The following is a 16,112-nucleotide window of genomic DNA, read 5'->3' on the forward strand; positions in this document are numbered from 1 at the left end:
AGTTTTTACTTAATCGTTAACTAATTGTTGGGGCCCCTGTCAGTCAGGGGCCCTTGGAATTGTCCTAACTTTTCCCGCCATTTAGGCCACGCCCACACCCGGGGGGGAAACAAGCCAACAGTCTCCATTGACTTTGCATTGCGAGAGGCTGCCTCCTTGTCATTTCTTGCTTTTAACAAAAGACAGAAAAATGCCTAAAAGCTGATGTGTGAGAGGGTGTACAGCAAACAAGCTAAAAAACCCAGAAATACGTTTTTATTAGCTCTCGACCCCAAAAAACAAGTGTTTAGGACATAAAAGTGGATACAGGCTGTTGAGACAGAGCGTCACGTGTCTCATTACTCTGAGAACTAACGTAGGCTACCTACGCCCGCTGGAGGAGACCGTAATCGGCAACACAGGATAGTTTATCTTACAGAAATATAATATATAAAACTGACATTTGGATATTTGACTCACCAGTGACCAAATGTTTAACTTACTGCACACGTGGTGTATTTTTAGTGCATACTGAGTGTCAGGATCCCACAATTTACCCATTCGTTCCAGCCTATATCCACTTTTATGTCCTCAAACGCTCGTTTTTTGGGGTTGACAGCTTATGAAAACTTATTTCTGGGTTTCTAAGCTTGTTTGCTGTACACCTTGTCACACAGCAGCTTTTAGGCATTTTTCTGTCTTTTGTTAGAAGCAAGAAATGACAAGGAGGCAGCCTCTCGCAATGCAAATTCAATGGAGACCGTTGGACTGTTTCCCCCCCCCCGGTGGGCGTGGTCTTCAGATTATGACGCGTTGCGCTCTGACTCTATACGGCGCCCATTATAGGAATCAACTTCACAATTAATATTTTATTTACATCATGTCTCAGCTTTGTTTGTTATAATAAGGTCATTATGGTTATTATATTCAACACATGTAGGTAATAGCCTACAACTCAGTTAATCCTGCAATAAAAATATTTTTCTTTGCATTGACCTGACCAGGCAGCCAAGGTATACCCAATTAATGAACCTGGTAGGCATTAATATTAACATAGATTAATAATTGCTGTGTTTTTGTTGTTGTTGTTGTTGTTTTGCATTGTTTTTTGTTGCATTTTGTTGCCCTAATCAGAAAACTGGTTACAGGGACCAGGACCACCATCTCATGACCCCTCCGAGACAACTCTTCCACCAAGATCTTCATGCTCAGCCAGTGGCTGCCATCCACTGCCAGCCAGCATTTAAGATGACTGTGAATGTTTTTAATTAAGGAGGTGTTTCTAAACTAGACAAAAGGGGAGTGGGTGTTGATAGGTCTCTGGCTGCATAACTAATAAGCTCAGACTTTTACGCTAAGTCTGCACTGGGGTTTAAAGTCTGACAAGTGGGTTAAATGTAGCTCTGGGTTAATATTTCAAGAACGTACGAGCATATTAGAACTGTCACAGTTATATAAAGATAGCTTTGTTCATACAAAGGTACAAAGGACCTGCAACAGGTTAATATGTTGATATAGCACTTTTATCATATTAACATTAGTTAAAGCATTAGGTACCATGAAAATTTAAGGTATTAGGTACCAAGTCAGTTTCTACATATACAGATATGCTTTATGATTAACTTTTTAAACTGTATAAACTAATTGTAATCTATTATAAACAAATATGAATAACTACAATGAATAATAAATATTATAATTCAACACTGGCCGATATTAATACATTTTTTTTAATAAATCATTTTTAAAAAGGTAAAAGTAAAAAAAAGAAAGAAAATAATAATGAAAAATAATAATAATCACACATACATATATTGATACTTTCAGGCATAAAGTAAAAAAAAAAATTCCAGTTGATACACCTGTCCTGATATCAAAATGAAAAAAAAAAGATTGACAAGTATGAAATTCTTAAAAATGTATTATGAAGTACCGTAGTTTGGCTTAATATTGTTTAATAGTTCTGAGACAACTCCCAGTTTCTGCATGTGTATTTATTTTCAAAACTATTAAAAAAAGATGTAAAACATCACAATCATAAAACAGGTGTATTCAAGTCATTGTATATATGATTTGCATTTTTAATTGATCAGACAAAAAATTAAGGTAAGGTCACTGATAGTAATTTGTAATCACTGAAGTTTTTTCCCCTTCACAATTGTTTATAAATCCAGAAATTTTTTTCTGGTTCATTCAGAGTTTATTAGAGGTTAAAGTTACTGCTTTTATCTTTACCTTTTGACAAAATGTTCAAAACAATTATGCGATTCTAATGAATTTATAGAAAGCCAAACACATATAAATCCTGCACTGGTTTCAGAGCAATTCAGTACCCATGTAAATCTAACATGATCCAACATACTGTTAAAATATATACAAGAGTCAATCTCACAAAGCACTTTCATGATGCAGGTGGAAAAAGTGGCTTTAGTAGGTCACTTAAAATGTACTTAAAAATGTACTTTTAAAAGGTTGTCATGTATACCGAAAGAGATGCTAGCATACATAGATTAGAATGCATCCACAAACCCTACTTACATAAAATAATCTCTCTCTTTCTCTCTGGTTATTCTGTCACACAAATCGTATTATAGGCTACACTGAATTCAAATCCAGTGCCTAAATACCATAAATATCAAATATATATGAATACTGTAAGGCCTTATAAATTCAGCTATTAATGTTCTAATCAGTTTGATACTATAATTGGTTTGCTGTTCTTGTCTATATAGGCCTATGAAATAAAATAATATATTTTTTTTATTTTTTTTATTTACTTTAGTGTCATTTCGGATGACAAAACTGCTCTGATTCCGCTGTGGGAACAAGGCTGCAGATAATGGACCCTTTTCACATTTCGTACAAAAATGTGTTAATGTGTGTGTGAGATTGTGTGTCTATGTGTGATTATTCTCAATCAGAGTCACAATGGTGAAAAATCAATGTTGTTAACCCTGGAGTGCAGGTCGGCCCAGAAACTGAATATAAGGTATGATTTACTCACACTTACATTTATTACTCAAATAAAATAAAATAAAAACACTGGCCGGCACACATCTGTCTTTCTTTTCCACTGTCTAGGCATTCTGTATTATCAAAAATAAAAATAACTGTGCTCATTTTAAAAATGTTACAAACCACATCTGTCAGCTGTTGTTTAGCTGTATTAGCAGGTTAAAATCGTCAAATTTTGCCTGAGAAACTATACAATTTAATCTAATATAATTTATATGATTTTATCTGCAAAATTTTAAGTACTAAACAAAATATAGTTTTGGTAAATAAAATTACATTCTTAACTAAAAATCTATTTTTGTCTTTATAAAATCTGCATGTATTTACAGCATTGACAACCATATGGGGAGGAAGTGGGTATAACTAAAGGATCATATGAATCCTAGCTTATCCCTGATTGGTGGAATTGGTGGTGATGTTACAACCATACCCAGCCACTATATGTGTGGTTTCATAAAAAAAAAAAAAGCCAATAAATGACCATTAAACCAAATCTGTTTATCTGTATCTGTTTAGCTATGAGCACTGTGCCACTGTTCGTTCGACTATTTGTACTGTATTTTATTTTATTTTTTATTCTAAACTGTTTTAATTATTCTTATTTCTATTGATTATTTTAATTTCTTCTGAGTAAAGCACTTTGAATTACCTTTGTGTATGAAATGTGCTATAAATAAACTTGCCTTGCCTTGCCTATATCTCCAACCAATGTGAAAGCTACAGTATAGCTTACACTATATTAAACATGTTGCTCATTCTTAAGCCTTTTGGTTAAACTAGCCGTTTTAAAGAGAGAAAACAAGAAATTGAAATGTCTAAATATGAAACAGAATCAGTTTGTAGAATTGCTGATCTGTTAGAAAAAAACAAAGATTGCAGCAATTATAATCAGAGATTATATATAACACAACACTGAACTGTAACGAAAACCAAAGTAAAACATACTGCCTTAATTTGGCACAAGCTAGCCCAAATAAATTATTATTTCAGCTATAATTATAACGTGCGATCGAAAATGGTCGAAAATGGTCAAATGTCAGCGTATTTCAGGAGGAAGGAGGATGTCAACCTTCAACAAAGGTAGCCTACTTTGTCTCAGTGACAAGAGACAGACTTTTCGATGTTGTTTGTTGGGAAGGGGGCGTGGTAAAGTGGATTCTGCAGTGTGGAGAAGAGCAGTGAGAAGTGGGTCAAGTGCAAATGATTAACACCTGTTACTAATTCCGGATAAATAGAGCCAGCAGACCTGGGAATGGGGAAGACGCTGAGCACATTTTATGTTGTTGAACATTCGTTATTATGTTGAAGACACAGAATCGCTACTTTCGTTTCGTTGTTTATTTTGTTTATGAGAGAGAACAATAAAAGACTCTGGAACCTTGCTGACATGACTTCTTTGTCCTTTTTTATTTTGTGAACATTGTTAGCACACTTGTTAAAGTAAGCAACGATACTGTTAGTGCACATGTAGGCTACATGCAATTGCAAGCAAATGTAATTATGGGAGCTTACTTGTGACAATGGTTTTGGCCTCTTAGTTGCCATTCCTCCAATCATGACCATGTTAGGCATCAACGGTCGTGGAAATTCCAAGGCAAAGTCAAACCGCATAAACCAGAGAGCTGCACGGCTCATGATCTCAACTATCGATGCTTTTCTCTGCAGTACACGTGAGGCGATCTCATCTGCACGAGTAAACAAATGTCTGCAAGCCATGGGCTGCAGGAGAGTCCTTACCAGGTTCACACTTCTTTGCCAAAGATTCATGCAGTAAGTAAAGTGAGTTAAAGGTTGTGGAACATAAGAGGCTGGAATTGGACATTGACTGGCAAGAGCATCAACACCACAAGGAAGGTTTATTTGCATATAAATAGTTGGAATGGAGAGATATTCACCAGCTATAGCTCCAATGGGCTCAAATGGATCTGTGAGAATAGCATCAAATCTGTAGTCTTGCAGTTTATTCATCAAGTCCTTGTTGAAGAGCAGACCCTCTGCGTTCCTCACTATGAAGCTTTGAAGAAGATCCAGTGAAATAATGAACACCTGGAACTTGGCTAGGTCTGTAGAGATATCAATACTTAGAACTGTCTTTAACTGATCTGCTAAGTCTGCTTCTAATTCAGCCTTGGTGTAGTTCACTGGATATGTCAGAGTGGTGGTATTCTGTGAAGGACCCATACTCAGACTCGCCTCTGGAATGACGACCACCACCTGGTTTCCTCTCCTCCCCAGCTCCTCCACAATAGGCTTCATTCCTAACCAGTGACTGCCATCTGATGGAATAACCAACAGTTTCCCAGTTTCAGCTGAACCCAAGAGGAACAGAACCAGGAGCAACCACACGCCAGCCATTTTATCAGTGGTATAATAAAATCTCTCACTGTGGCTTTTGCCAGCTGTAGGTGAGGTCGACAAGAAACAACCAGGAAATGTGTAGCTTAAACTACTCCAATATCTCACAATAAGTCTGGTTTATGCAAGCAGAGGTGGAGATCCTTGCAGCTGGGTGGGACTTTATCTAAATAAGGTGGCGAAACAACCAATCGGGGTGAAAGTTTACAAATATTTTTAAAAAGGGGGGTGGGGGGTTGGGGGTGAGGAAAACTACTTTTTATAAATGATTTTTGTCAAATGCAAAACTCATGGTAGCATGAAATGTCATAAGGTGCAACATAAGCAAAATACTGGATGTGCTGGTAGAGTAACTAAAGATTTAAAAATGGATGAGGACGTGTTAAAATTTGTATTTTCAATTTTACCTCACATTTGAACAGAAATCGAAATATTACAGAATACTATTAAATCTATTTATCACTAATCTATAACCTATTATACAAGCACTAACCAAAAACCAAGACACTTTAAAATGCTACATTTGAAACAGACACTAAAATCTGTGAAACAATTTCTTATTAAAGTTCATTACTAATTCTAGTTGTGCCCTATTAAACATTTCTTTTTAAAATAGTGAAGAATGAGCTTGAAGATAAAAATCAAACACAGCCTGTCTTTAAATACTGGCCTTTTATCTGCATGTGTGTTTATAGGGATAGAAGCCTTGTTGACCAGATAAGCTTGCAAATTGTGATCATGTATGGCATGATTGGCTTATACAAAAACTAACGGTCCAAAACCATGCATGCCTCACAGTTTCCAAAAGTGAGACTTCCCTCTGTAGGAACTGCAAGGCAACTGCATCAGTTTAGAGCGAGATTGCACACTGCTACTGGAATTACTGTAAATTAGTTGACAACTGAAATTAAGGATTTGTCAGAAAAGATAAATAATAAAATGGATGGTATGATTAAAATATTAATGACATCTAGAGCGAGAAAATTTAAATATATTTCTGTTTATACATTCATTCATTGAGCACATTGTGCTGAACGGACTGGAGGAGGAGGTGTGTGGGCGCTGGGGAGGTTTTGCACTTTGCCCCTGGACACAGAAACTGGAGAACTAGACACAGAAACTCTAAGAACTAGTTCGTAGAGTTTTGTAAAAAGATAAAATTCCAGAAACTGTCAAACATGTTTTAGAACTTTTGTTTTCTTTTCTTACACAGAACTGTGATAAGGCTCAGAGAGTTTCTCCCTCTTCCAACATCTTAATGCATGCATTACTTGATCCCACTTACTGTTGCAAATTTCACAAATTACTTAAAATCTCTCAAAAGTTCCAAAAAAACTGCTGTCTGATCATGAAAAGACCTATTGAGATGTATTTCATTCCAGTTGAATATATTAATAAGTTTATTTCTGAAGTGTCTTCCTTTTGAAACTGTGATATTGGCAAATTTTACTTTACATTTGAGGATGATAATAAGTAGTAGTGGCAAAATAAGAGCTATTAAATTACTAACCTGTGTCAGAGGTTTTGCTTTCTTGCTGTCCATTCCTCCGACTACGATCATGTTTGGCATCAACGGACGTGGAAATTGTAAAACAAAGTCTGAATGCATAAACCAGAGAGCTGCACGGCTCAAGATCTCCACCATCGATGTTTTTTTCTGCAGTACACGTGAGGCAATCTCATCTGCACGAGCAAACATACGTCCGCAAGCCATGGGCTGCAGGAGAGTCCTTACCAGGTTCACACTTCTTTGCCAAAGATTCATGTGGTCAGTAAAGTGAGTTAAAGGTTGTGGAACATAAGAGGCTGGAATTGGACACTGACTGGCAAGAGCATCGGCACCACAAGGATGGCTTGTTTGTATATAAATGGCTGGAACTGAGAGATATTCACCAGCTATAGCTCCAGTGGGCTCAAATGGATCTGTGAGAATAGCATCAAAGTTGTAATCTTGCAGTTTCTTCATCAAAGCTTCGTTGGAGAGCAAACCCTCAGCATTCCGGGTTATAAGAAAATTAAGCAGATCCATAGTGTTGTGGAAACTCTGAAACCTGGCCAAATCTGTAGATAAATTTTTACTTATCAAAGTAGAAACACCTGCATTCACCTGCTCTTGCAGCTGGGTCTTGGTGTAGGGTACTGGATATGTCAGAGTAGTGGTGTGCTGTGCTGGACCCATACTCAGACTCGCTTCTGGGATGACGACCACCACCAGGTTTCCTCTACGGCCAAGCTCCTCCACCAAAGGCCTCATGCCTGTCCAATGGCTGCCATCTGAAGGAACTACTAATAACTTTCCAGCCTCTGCTGATCCCAGGCAGAAAAGACACAAGAGCAACACAGAAGCAGCCATTCTAAAAATCCTATCATACATAATCAGCAATAATTACAAGCATATGAGCTTGTAGTATTGGTAAGAGCTAAGAAGATTGTCTTATAAGTCTGCAAGCACTTATGAATTTGCACATCATGCGGCACAGGCTTTTATCCTGAAAGGGGAGTTTAAACAACAAACAGTAGGCAGGGCCTGAAAAGTTGACAATCTCTATTCCTAAGCAGCAAAGCATGCCCTTAGTAACAGAGTGAGAAAAGTATCCAGATCTCATAAATTAAAAAAAGCTGAGTGATATTTTAACCATATTTAACTATTTAAAATTAATTTATTACAATTTGACTAAAGATTTTGAAGGCAAACCTTTTTTTTCTTTTTGAGACAAAGTTCACTAGTGAATCATTTACAACAAGATCAGGAACATGCTGGTTCTCTTTACATTTGAAGCTGATGACAAGCAGCAAGGGCAAGATGACAGCTATTATATTGAATTTCTTGTGGGAAAAACCAGTGAAATTCAAACATTTAAAAGTGAGTCTCCAAATACTTTTTGGTGCCACTGTTGCATTCTGTAAATTGCTTGTTTTACTGATTTTAAACCTTAAAGGATTAGTTCCCTTTAAAATGAAAATTACCCCATGATTTACTCACCCTAAAGCCATCCTAGATGTATATAACTTTCTCCTTTCAGACAAATACAATCAGAGTTATTTTTAAAAATATCCTGGCTCTTCAAAGTTTTATAATGTCAGTGGACTGCAACCAACAGATTGAAGCTCAAAAACGTGTATCCATCCATCATAAACGAACTTCACATGGCTCCGGGGGGTTAATAAAGGCCTTCTGAAGCAAAGTGATTAGTTTGTGTAAGAAAAATATTCATATTTAACACATTACAAAGTAAAATTCTAGCTTCCGCCCAAACGTCCATACGCAGTCTACTTGCCCCTAATGCGCAACTTACGAAACTTATGATGTCAGAAGTAGCGTCGTGCATCATAGTGTAAATATGAGCAGTAAATATGAGACTCAAGTGGAATCTGTGTGTTCGTTTGGCCGGAAGCTAGTTATTTTACTTGATTAAGTTTTAAATATTCATATTTTTCTCAGATTCAGATTCAGATTTTTTATAAAGACACCTTTCGGACAAAAGGTAGATTCTGAGTCCTCTAGCTATCAAAGCATTTCAACCGAGCACATCAACTTTTTTACAAAGTACATCGACTGCTTGTGGCTTACTTATTATCTCTATTAGAATGTGCAAGCTCCTGCTTGCACTGCATTGGGGATCCAAACTGCGTGAAAGTTTGGAATGTGGTTATATGACAAAAGGTATGTTTCTCTTGATGCTCTGATAGCGCAGGTATGATGCTGCAAATAATTTGTTAAAAGGAATATAAAAGAAGTTAACATCTGGTGTTGTCTACCTTATATAGTTACGACACTGAGAAAATAGTGACTTAAGGTGGCCTCAAAGTTATATGGGAAAATGACATGTCCACTTTGATTGCCAATTCCAAAAGTACAATACAGTGTAAAAAGTAACATTTGATATTTTCATTTAAGTTAGTTTCTGACTAGATAGTTTGACTATTAAATACCATACTACCCATCATTTAAAGTGCAATCATCATTATTTATGTATTTACTATCAAAAGAACAGCTGATATCTAAAAGAACAGGCTACAAAATAGCACTCTAAATAGTTTAGCTTTTTACTCACAAGGTGGCGCTGTTGACACATTTATCCACATGAACTGCATTAACTGCATTGAAGTTGCACTTCTCACAGTTTAGAGGCCCAATGAAGTGCCTTGAAACGTGCAGCATTATTCAATGTGTTGACGTAATTTCCACCGAAACAGGAAGACAGGGCGGGACATATCGAACAGCCCCTCCCCTTTTTAAGAATAGCTAATAGCTTTATGTTTATATCACAGCTCGGCCAGAGCAGTTGAGCTCAGTACAGCCCTAGTTTCCTCCTAATCTCTAACAGCGCGTGTCCTTCCTGTGAGCTGACGTGCACCAGTGGACACGCACTGTAACTGTTTCTCCTCCTAATCTCCTCCATATCGCTTTAACATTCTGTGCAGGATTCAAATGGTCCGATACGTTTTCTGGTATGCGCCAACTCGCATATGATCCGCTCTGTGCTAACGTGAAACCAGACTTAATTTGCCCCAATGGAAAGCATATTTACACCATTTGAATCATTCCCTATCCCATATGTGCCATTCACCATGTAGAAAATAGTAAATGTATGAACAAGTGACCTATTTTAGCCGCAGCTTCAGTGTAATGTAGGGGGCAGGATGCTTTAGATTCTAGAGAGCATTTGATTGGACAGAAAATCTGATGAGAAGCTTAAGTGCAGAGTGATGTCATCAAAATCATTGATCCATATTGGCGGAAGTGAGAGACTGAGTTTTGAATGCTTATATCTTCTAAATGCTAATTTTGTCATTGTTTTGGAGCACACTAGTTTATAGATAAGAGTAAGGCTAACATAGACATACTAAAAGCCAAAAAACTTCAATCTTGATTTCATGGGGACTTTAACTGCATACATTTACAGTAATCCAGAAGGAAGACATGTGCTTTTCGCCCATGTATTTTAAAGTGAGGCATGAACTTAAAGATCAAACTCAAATAAAACCAGCCTCTATTTGCGTGATTACAGAGATGACATTTTTTTTAGCAGTTAATATCACAAATGACAAAGTTTTGCACAACATACAATGGAAACTATGATGCAAGTCAACCAAATGGTGCAAAACTAGCCTAATATCTATTAACCTAATAATTAGCCTAAATAATATTGTGCCTTCACTCTTTAGAAACTTAAGGAACTGCATCTGTTCAAAATACAATGCAATACTTATCTATAATTTATAACCTATAAAAAGCACTAACAAAAAACCAACATACTTTAAAATGCTATAACATAGACACTATAATGTGTAATTAAAGATCATTAATGCAAGTTGTGCTCTTTTAAACTTTTTCAAGAGTGAAGTACTATATGAGCTTAAAGATAACAATATAACACAGCCTGTCTTCAAATACTGGCCTTTTACTGGTCTGCAAGCACCGCGACACACACTTTTATCCTAAAAGAGGTGTTTCAACAACCAACAGTAGGCTGGGCCTGAAAAGTTGACAATCTCAAAATGATTCTTGAGAGGCAAAGCATGCCCTTAGTAGCAGAGTGAGAAAAGTATCCAGATCTCATAAATAAATAAAGCTGAGTGATATTTTTATTTATTTTTAAATTAAGTGTTATTACAATTTGACTAAAGATTATTAAAGGGGTCATATAATGCCATTTTTGTACAAGTTATTATGATTCTTTAGGGTCTAAATGAAAAGTTTGTAATACATTTTAATTAAAAAATTCTCATTAGTATTGTAAGAAAACACTAATTTTACCTGGTCAAAAACAGCTCTGTTTTCAGCACACCGTTTAAGTGCATGTGTCTTTAAATGATAATGAGCTTTGCTCACCCCGCCCCTCTGTTCTGTGCGTACACCGTTTGTAATAATAACACAATAACCATAACGTTGTTCATTATAAACTTGGGATTATGAATTATATTGAGAACGTCGTACATAGAAAACATGCCGTAATGTACCCTGAATGTAAAAATAGCCGCATTCATCGTGAAGCGTGCAAGCGATTTGCAAAGATTAATATAAAGATTAATATAAAAGTTAATAAAACGTTACACTCACTTCTTCTGGAAGTGCAGCAGGAACACGAATAGTTGGTACCGATCCTTTTTTCAGGAGCAGCTTCTTAGCAAAACCAGCTTTATACTAACCCTCCTTTATAAAGCGGTCTGGTGAGAAATGATTCGCGCAAACATGAAAGCATTGGCGTTGATCGTGGGGAATATTCCCTTCGAAAACAAAACCCAGCCACTGCGTCTTCAGCGGTTCGGATTCAGGAACATCAAAATGATGCTGTGTTATTACACCCAAGAACAGAACACCACAATCGTTTAGACGCCATTCTGCTCCAGCGTATCAACAATGCGGTTGGATGCCGATCGGCGAGAGTTGCCGCGTGCAGTCGGGGAGGAGATGAAAACGGAGACGTGAAGTAGAACACTTGCTGGTTCCCGTAGTGAAGCTTGTGGTGTTTGCATTTATTTTATCACAGCTGAAGTGAAATAAATGCAATTTGTCAAATACATTTGATGATCTACGTTTCAGATACTTTTCTTTTTAATAGGCTACTTTATATAGTGTCTGTTTGTACAATAACAAAGTTCAACATAAGCCTATACATTTTAAATACCAATGTAGTGGGGTCTACGTTTTTTTATCAGTTTTATTTTGATAAACATGACACAATATAACATCGCGACTACATGAAAAGAGATTTTAAACAGATTTGTGAACATTAGTGGAACTGAAGGTGTTCGAATCATAGACTGTAAAAAAAGATGGACGACTCCCCTTCGCTCTCTTCCATTGGTGAGAACTGAAGCCTCCAGTGTCCAGATATGGCACTGACATCTTGGAACTAGAGTCTGTGCAGTAGCAGAGAATGTCTAATAAGGCGCAATCCTTCAGTCACTTTGGTGCTTTCGCGCTCTGCACTTTCTTTTCTCTCGAGGCATCGACAACACAGCTGACACAGGTAAATGCACGTGCTAGAAGAGTTTTTGTTTTGTTTGTTTCTGGTCCCGCTTCGGATGCCACGATGCCATCAAGCGGTATCTCTGATCGTAATCAGTCCTTCACTGACCAATCAGCGTTCATTAGCAGAATGCTAGTGTGTTATGGGCAACAACAACTCAACCTGTAAGAAATCGAAATGACATAAGTACTTGTTCATTCAACTTTCGACCTATAACCCATGTTGAACTTGCAAAACCTACACTCAAATCTGAGATTTCTCAACGGCAATTGGGTGAAAGAGATACATTTAGCCGTCTAGCCCCATAGACTTCCATTCATTTTGCACTCCTGGCAATCGCCCCCAGTGGGACTCTGGTGGAACTACAACCAAAATTCGGTACAATAGGACTTAATAGGGAGTGGGCAGGCTCTCCGTAGACGGGCTCTGGCAGTAGCCATCTCGGGACCAGACCTGCGCAGTAGTGAGCAGGAAGTAAAGCTGCGAAATCAACGCTCCGCCCTCACTCTCGCAGAATGCACTCTCCCTGAGTGCACTTTTTTAAAAAATTATTTCAGTACGACAAGAGGCTTGTTAAAATAAAGTAAATACAATCTCCTCAGTCCTCCGAAGATCCCGAAAAAAAATGTCCGTTGGTGCTTCACTACTTCGCTCAGAGAACCTGTCAATCACAGCTGTCAATCATGACGTTACACCACCGCATCACGTAAAAAACAAAGTATTTTTTAAACAGACACTTGAACTTACATCAGCGTGATAAAAATGACAGCAAATGAAAGAAACCACCTTTAAAAAAAAGATATTTGAAGTGTAATTTAATTGTTTAGTTGGTCTCACGTCCCGTTGAATAACACGGGGAGGCGGGGCTTATGACCTATACTAGGACCAGTCACCGGGGGGCGATCGAGACGTTTTGGCTTCACTTTTCAGGACTTGTGCGGCAAAGTAGTCGATTGCCGAGTTCACGCGCATAGGTTTAGTTACCTATGATCATAGATATCATATAAAGGCTAGATGTCTTAAGGCGGAGTCACTTCCGGCATCACCGGCGGCCATCTTACTACAGGGCTCTGTGAATTAAGGTGAGTGATCAGCATGCACACAAATCCTCTTATCTCGGTGAAATCTTGACGGACTTACAAACGGTTTGGTTTCTTACAAACGTCATTACCGTGGCTATAATTCTTTCATATGGAAGTCCATTTGTATAATTTTTCATATGTATGCAGTTTCATAGCTACATCTCTGACGTTTATAACAAACCAAACCGTTTGAAAATCGGTAGAAAATTGAGCAAGTTATGGTTATTTAAAAGTACATGCACCATGTTACGAGTGAGCGAGCACCCTGTCGTGAGATGGCCGCCGTGTGCGGACGTCGACCTCCATTGGCCAGCAGCGCGGACGAGACATCTAGCCTTTATATGATATCTATGCCTATGATCACGCGCGTGAACTCGGCAATCGGCTACTCTGGACTTCAACCGAAAACAGGATGTAAACACAGGTATTTGCGCTGGCTTAAATAACATCATTTTTCTTTCACATCTACTGCAGTCAGATTCACTCGTGTTCACTCAGAAGGAATCACTCACATTTTCTGTGCACTTGTAATGACACATCAAGGATGTTAAGAGGCTAAAAGCAGGTTTAAAACTTGCCCCATTGAAGTCAACAGGGTGCAAATTTTAAAAATAGAATAACTCGGTGTAGGCAACACCGATTTTTGTCATTGTTCTCTGTTTTGACAGCACTCCAAATTTACAAAAAAATGAGCTCTATGTTAAAATTGACCAGAGTTCTCCTTTAAGAGGACAGATAGCTATGACAATGAATTTAAAAATACTGTTTTCTCTTGGCTTTATTATTAGAGTTTTGATCTTCTCTCAACCGAGAGAGCACATCCTGCATTATATTGTATTATAATGACTATTTAATATTAGCCTACCACTAAAATTTGACTATAGGCATGTTGCATATTAATTGTTCTAGGAACCTCAAAGCATAGGCTATTTAAATTTTTGTGTAATTTGTGCTACTCCATAATGATGAAGGGCTCTCAAGTTTTGAAGACAGGCCAGAGTGACATCCATGGCCAGGATATAATTACAGAATTTGACCTGATTTTAAAAGTGACCTATAACATTGACTATGCAATACACTTTAATTTATTTAGTGCCAATAAAATTATTAAACCTATTTGGAGAGAGATATGTTTATAATCTGACAATATGTCAGTCATCGTGTGATAAAGAAAATATGACTAGGCCTAGACTACTTGTTGGCTATTAGTAGACACTCATGAAAAACTGATGCTAATTATCTGGGAAACATTCTCAAACAGCAGTCAAGTTGTCATTGTTTGTGTCAAACAAGTTGTGAATTTGTTGTAACATTGCTCAAAGTGAAGCTTGGAGCTCCAGTGTGGGTGAATGAAATTTTCGGAAGATGTTGTAGCAGAATCACGTGAACAATTCCAGGATATGTTTTTTTTTCATTAGTTGTTGCGTTAAATCTTACCCAGATACAATAGTGCTATTTTCTGATTGGCTATCGTGTAGCCCCTTTCTTTTTTTTTGATTGGTTGATAAGTGGCAGGCTCGATGTAAGAGCGGCACGGCTAGATACATTTTTGGCTCTGTGGCATATTTAATATATTATAAATAGTTTTTCCGCGTGAGGAATACAATGTGTGGCGGGACTGCGTGACAAAAGACCGAAATGAGTGACTGCCACGCTCAATGCGTGACACTTGAGAGCCCTGATGATGTTTGTAGCGTAAGTAGGGCCCAAACAAACTTAAGCCCAGGGGCCCCCAGCCCCCTAAGTCCTGCCCTGCCTATACAACTCAGTTAATCCTGCGATAAAAATATTTTTCTTTGCATTGACCTGACCTTAATTAATATTAACATAGATTAATAATTTTTCGCATTAACTGTCTTACCAGTAAGTGCCTTTCACTGTTGTAAAAGACATGTGACTCAGTGAAAACTGTATATTGTGCACAACTTAAAACATCTGAGAATGACTGTGCTTGTGAACATTCTTTGTCAGTGGACCCCTCTTTGCACGGTGTATGCCCCCTGTTTGGACCATGTTTGGCATTTGAGGTTTGGGGAACTCAAAGGTAAAGACATACCTATGAAGCCAAACTGCAGCGTGCTCTATCTACTGGCCAGTTCACAGTTTACAGCAAAGGAACATTTCAAAACCTGCGTATAAGCGTATTTTTTACTCTCTGAGGGAAAGTCATCTTATCTGAGTAACAGTGAAGAAGCGCGGGACAAAAGATGGAGGCGAGGGACACTGAGCGGCTGACTCATCAAGCCGACAGGGTTGATGAGTCACGCAATAAATAAATGGCGGGAAGTGAGAAGGAATCGGCAAGGATAGTGCCACATGGCAGGAAAGGATCGGTGAGCAAAATATCAAATCCATTCTCTCTTTGACTCTTCATCAGGGGCTCGTCGTACAGCAGCCCTTCACAGCCTTTCACCTGCATATTTGTGAACTGCATCAGGTTCCCCAAATTCTCAAAAACATCAGTAAATTGCAGAGGCTTCTCAAACGCATTCTTCTTTATGTTGTCCAAGTTGACATTTAGCTCAGCAATGGTGTAGGGCACACAGAAAGACTTAGTGGTGTAATTACCAGATGCCCTAATCAGAAAACTGGTTTCAGGGACCAGGACCACCATCTCATGACCCCTCCGAGACAACTCTTCCACCAAGATCTTCATGCTCAGCCAGTGGCTGCCATCCATTGGCATGACAAGCACCTTTCCAGC

The 16,112-nt window shown here is 38.0% G+C and overlaps 1 protein-coding gene across 2 annotated transcripts in view; it reads right to left on the reverse strand.

Moving 5' to 3' along the window:
* The window catches only part of LOC308692964 (UDP-glucuronosyltransferase-like), a gene marked incomplete at its 5' end in the record, with an annotated part of 68,193 nt that extends 60,384 nt beyond the window's left edge, over positions 1-7,809 (reverse strand). The window contains one exon of one of the 2 annotated variants that reach the window (XM_081369626.1): positions 7,457-7,809. In XM_081369626.1, the coding sequence (XP_081225752.1) occupies positions 7,457-7,723 (267 nt within the window). Of the gene's footprint in view, positions 1-6,859 lie in introns of both variants that reach the window. The other variant, XM_081369623.1, reaches the window with a different exon arrangement.
* Between the last annotated feature and the right edge of the window lie 8,303 nt (positions 7,810-16,112).

Source organism: Scardinius erythrophthalmus (assembly GCF_964197995.2).
Source record: "Scardinius erythrophthalmus genome assembly, chromosome: 6".
NCBI lineage: Eukaryota > Metazoa > Chordata > Actinopteri > Cypriniformes > Leuciscidae > Scardinius > Scardinius erythrophthalmus.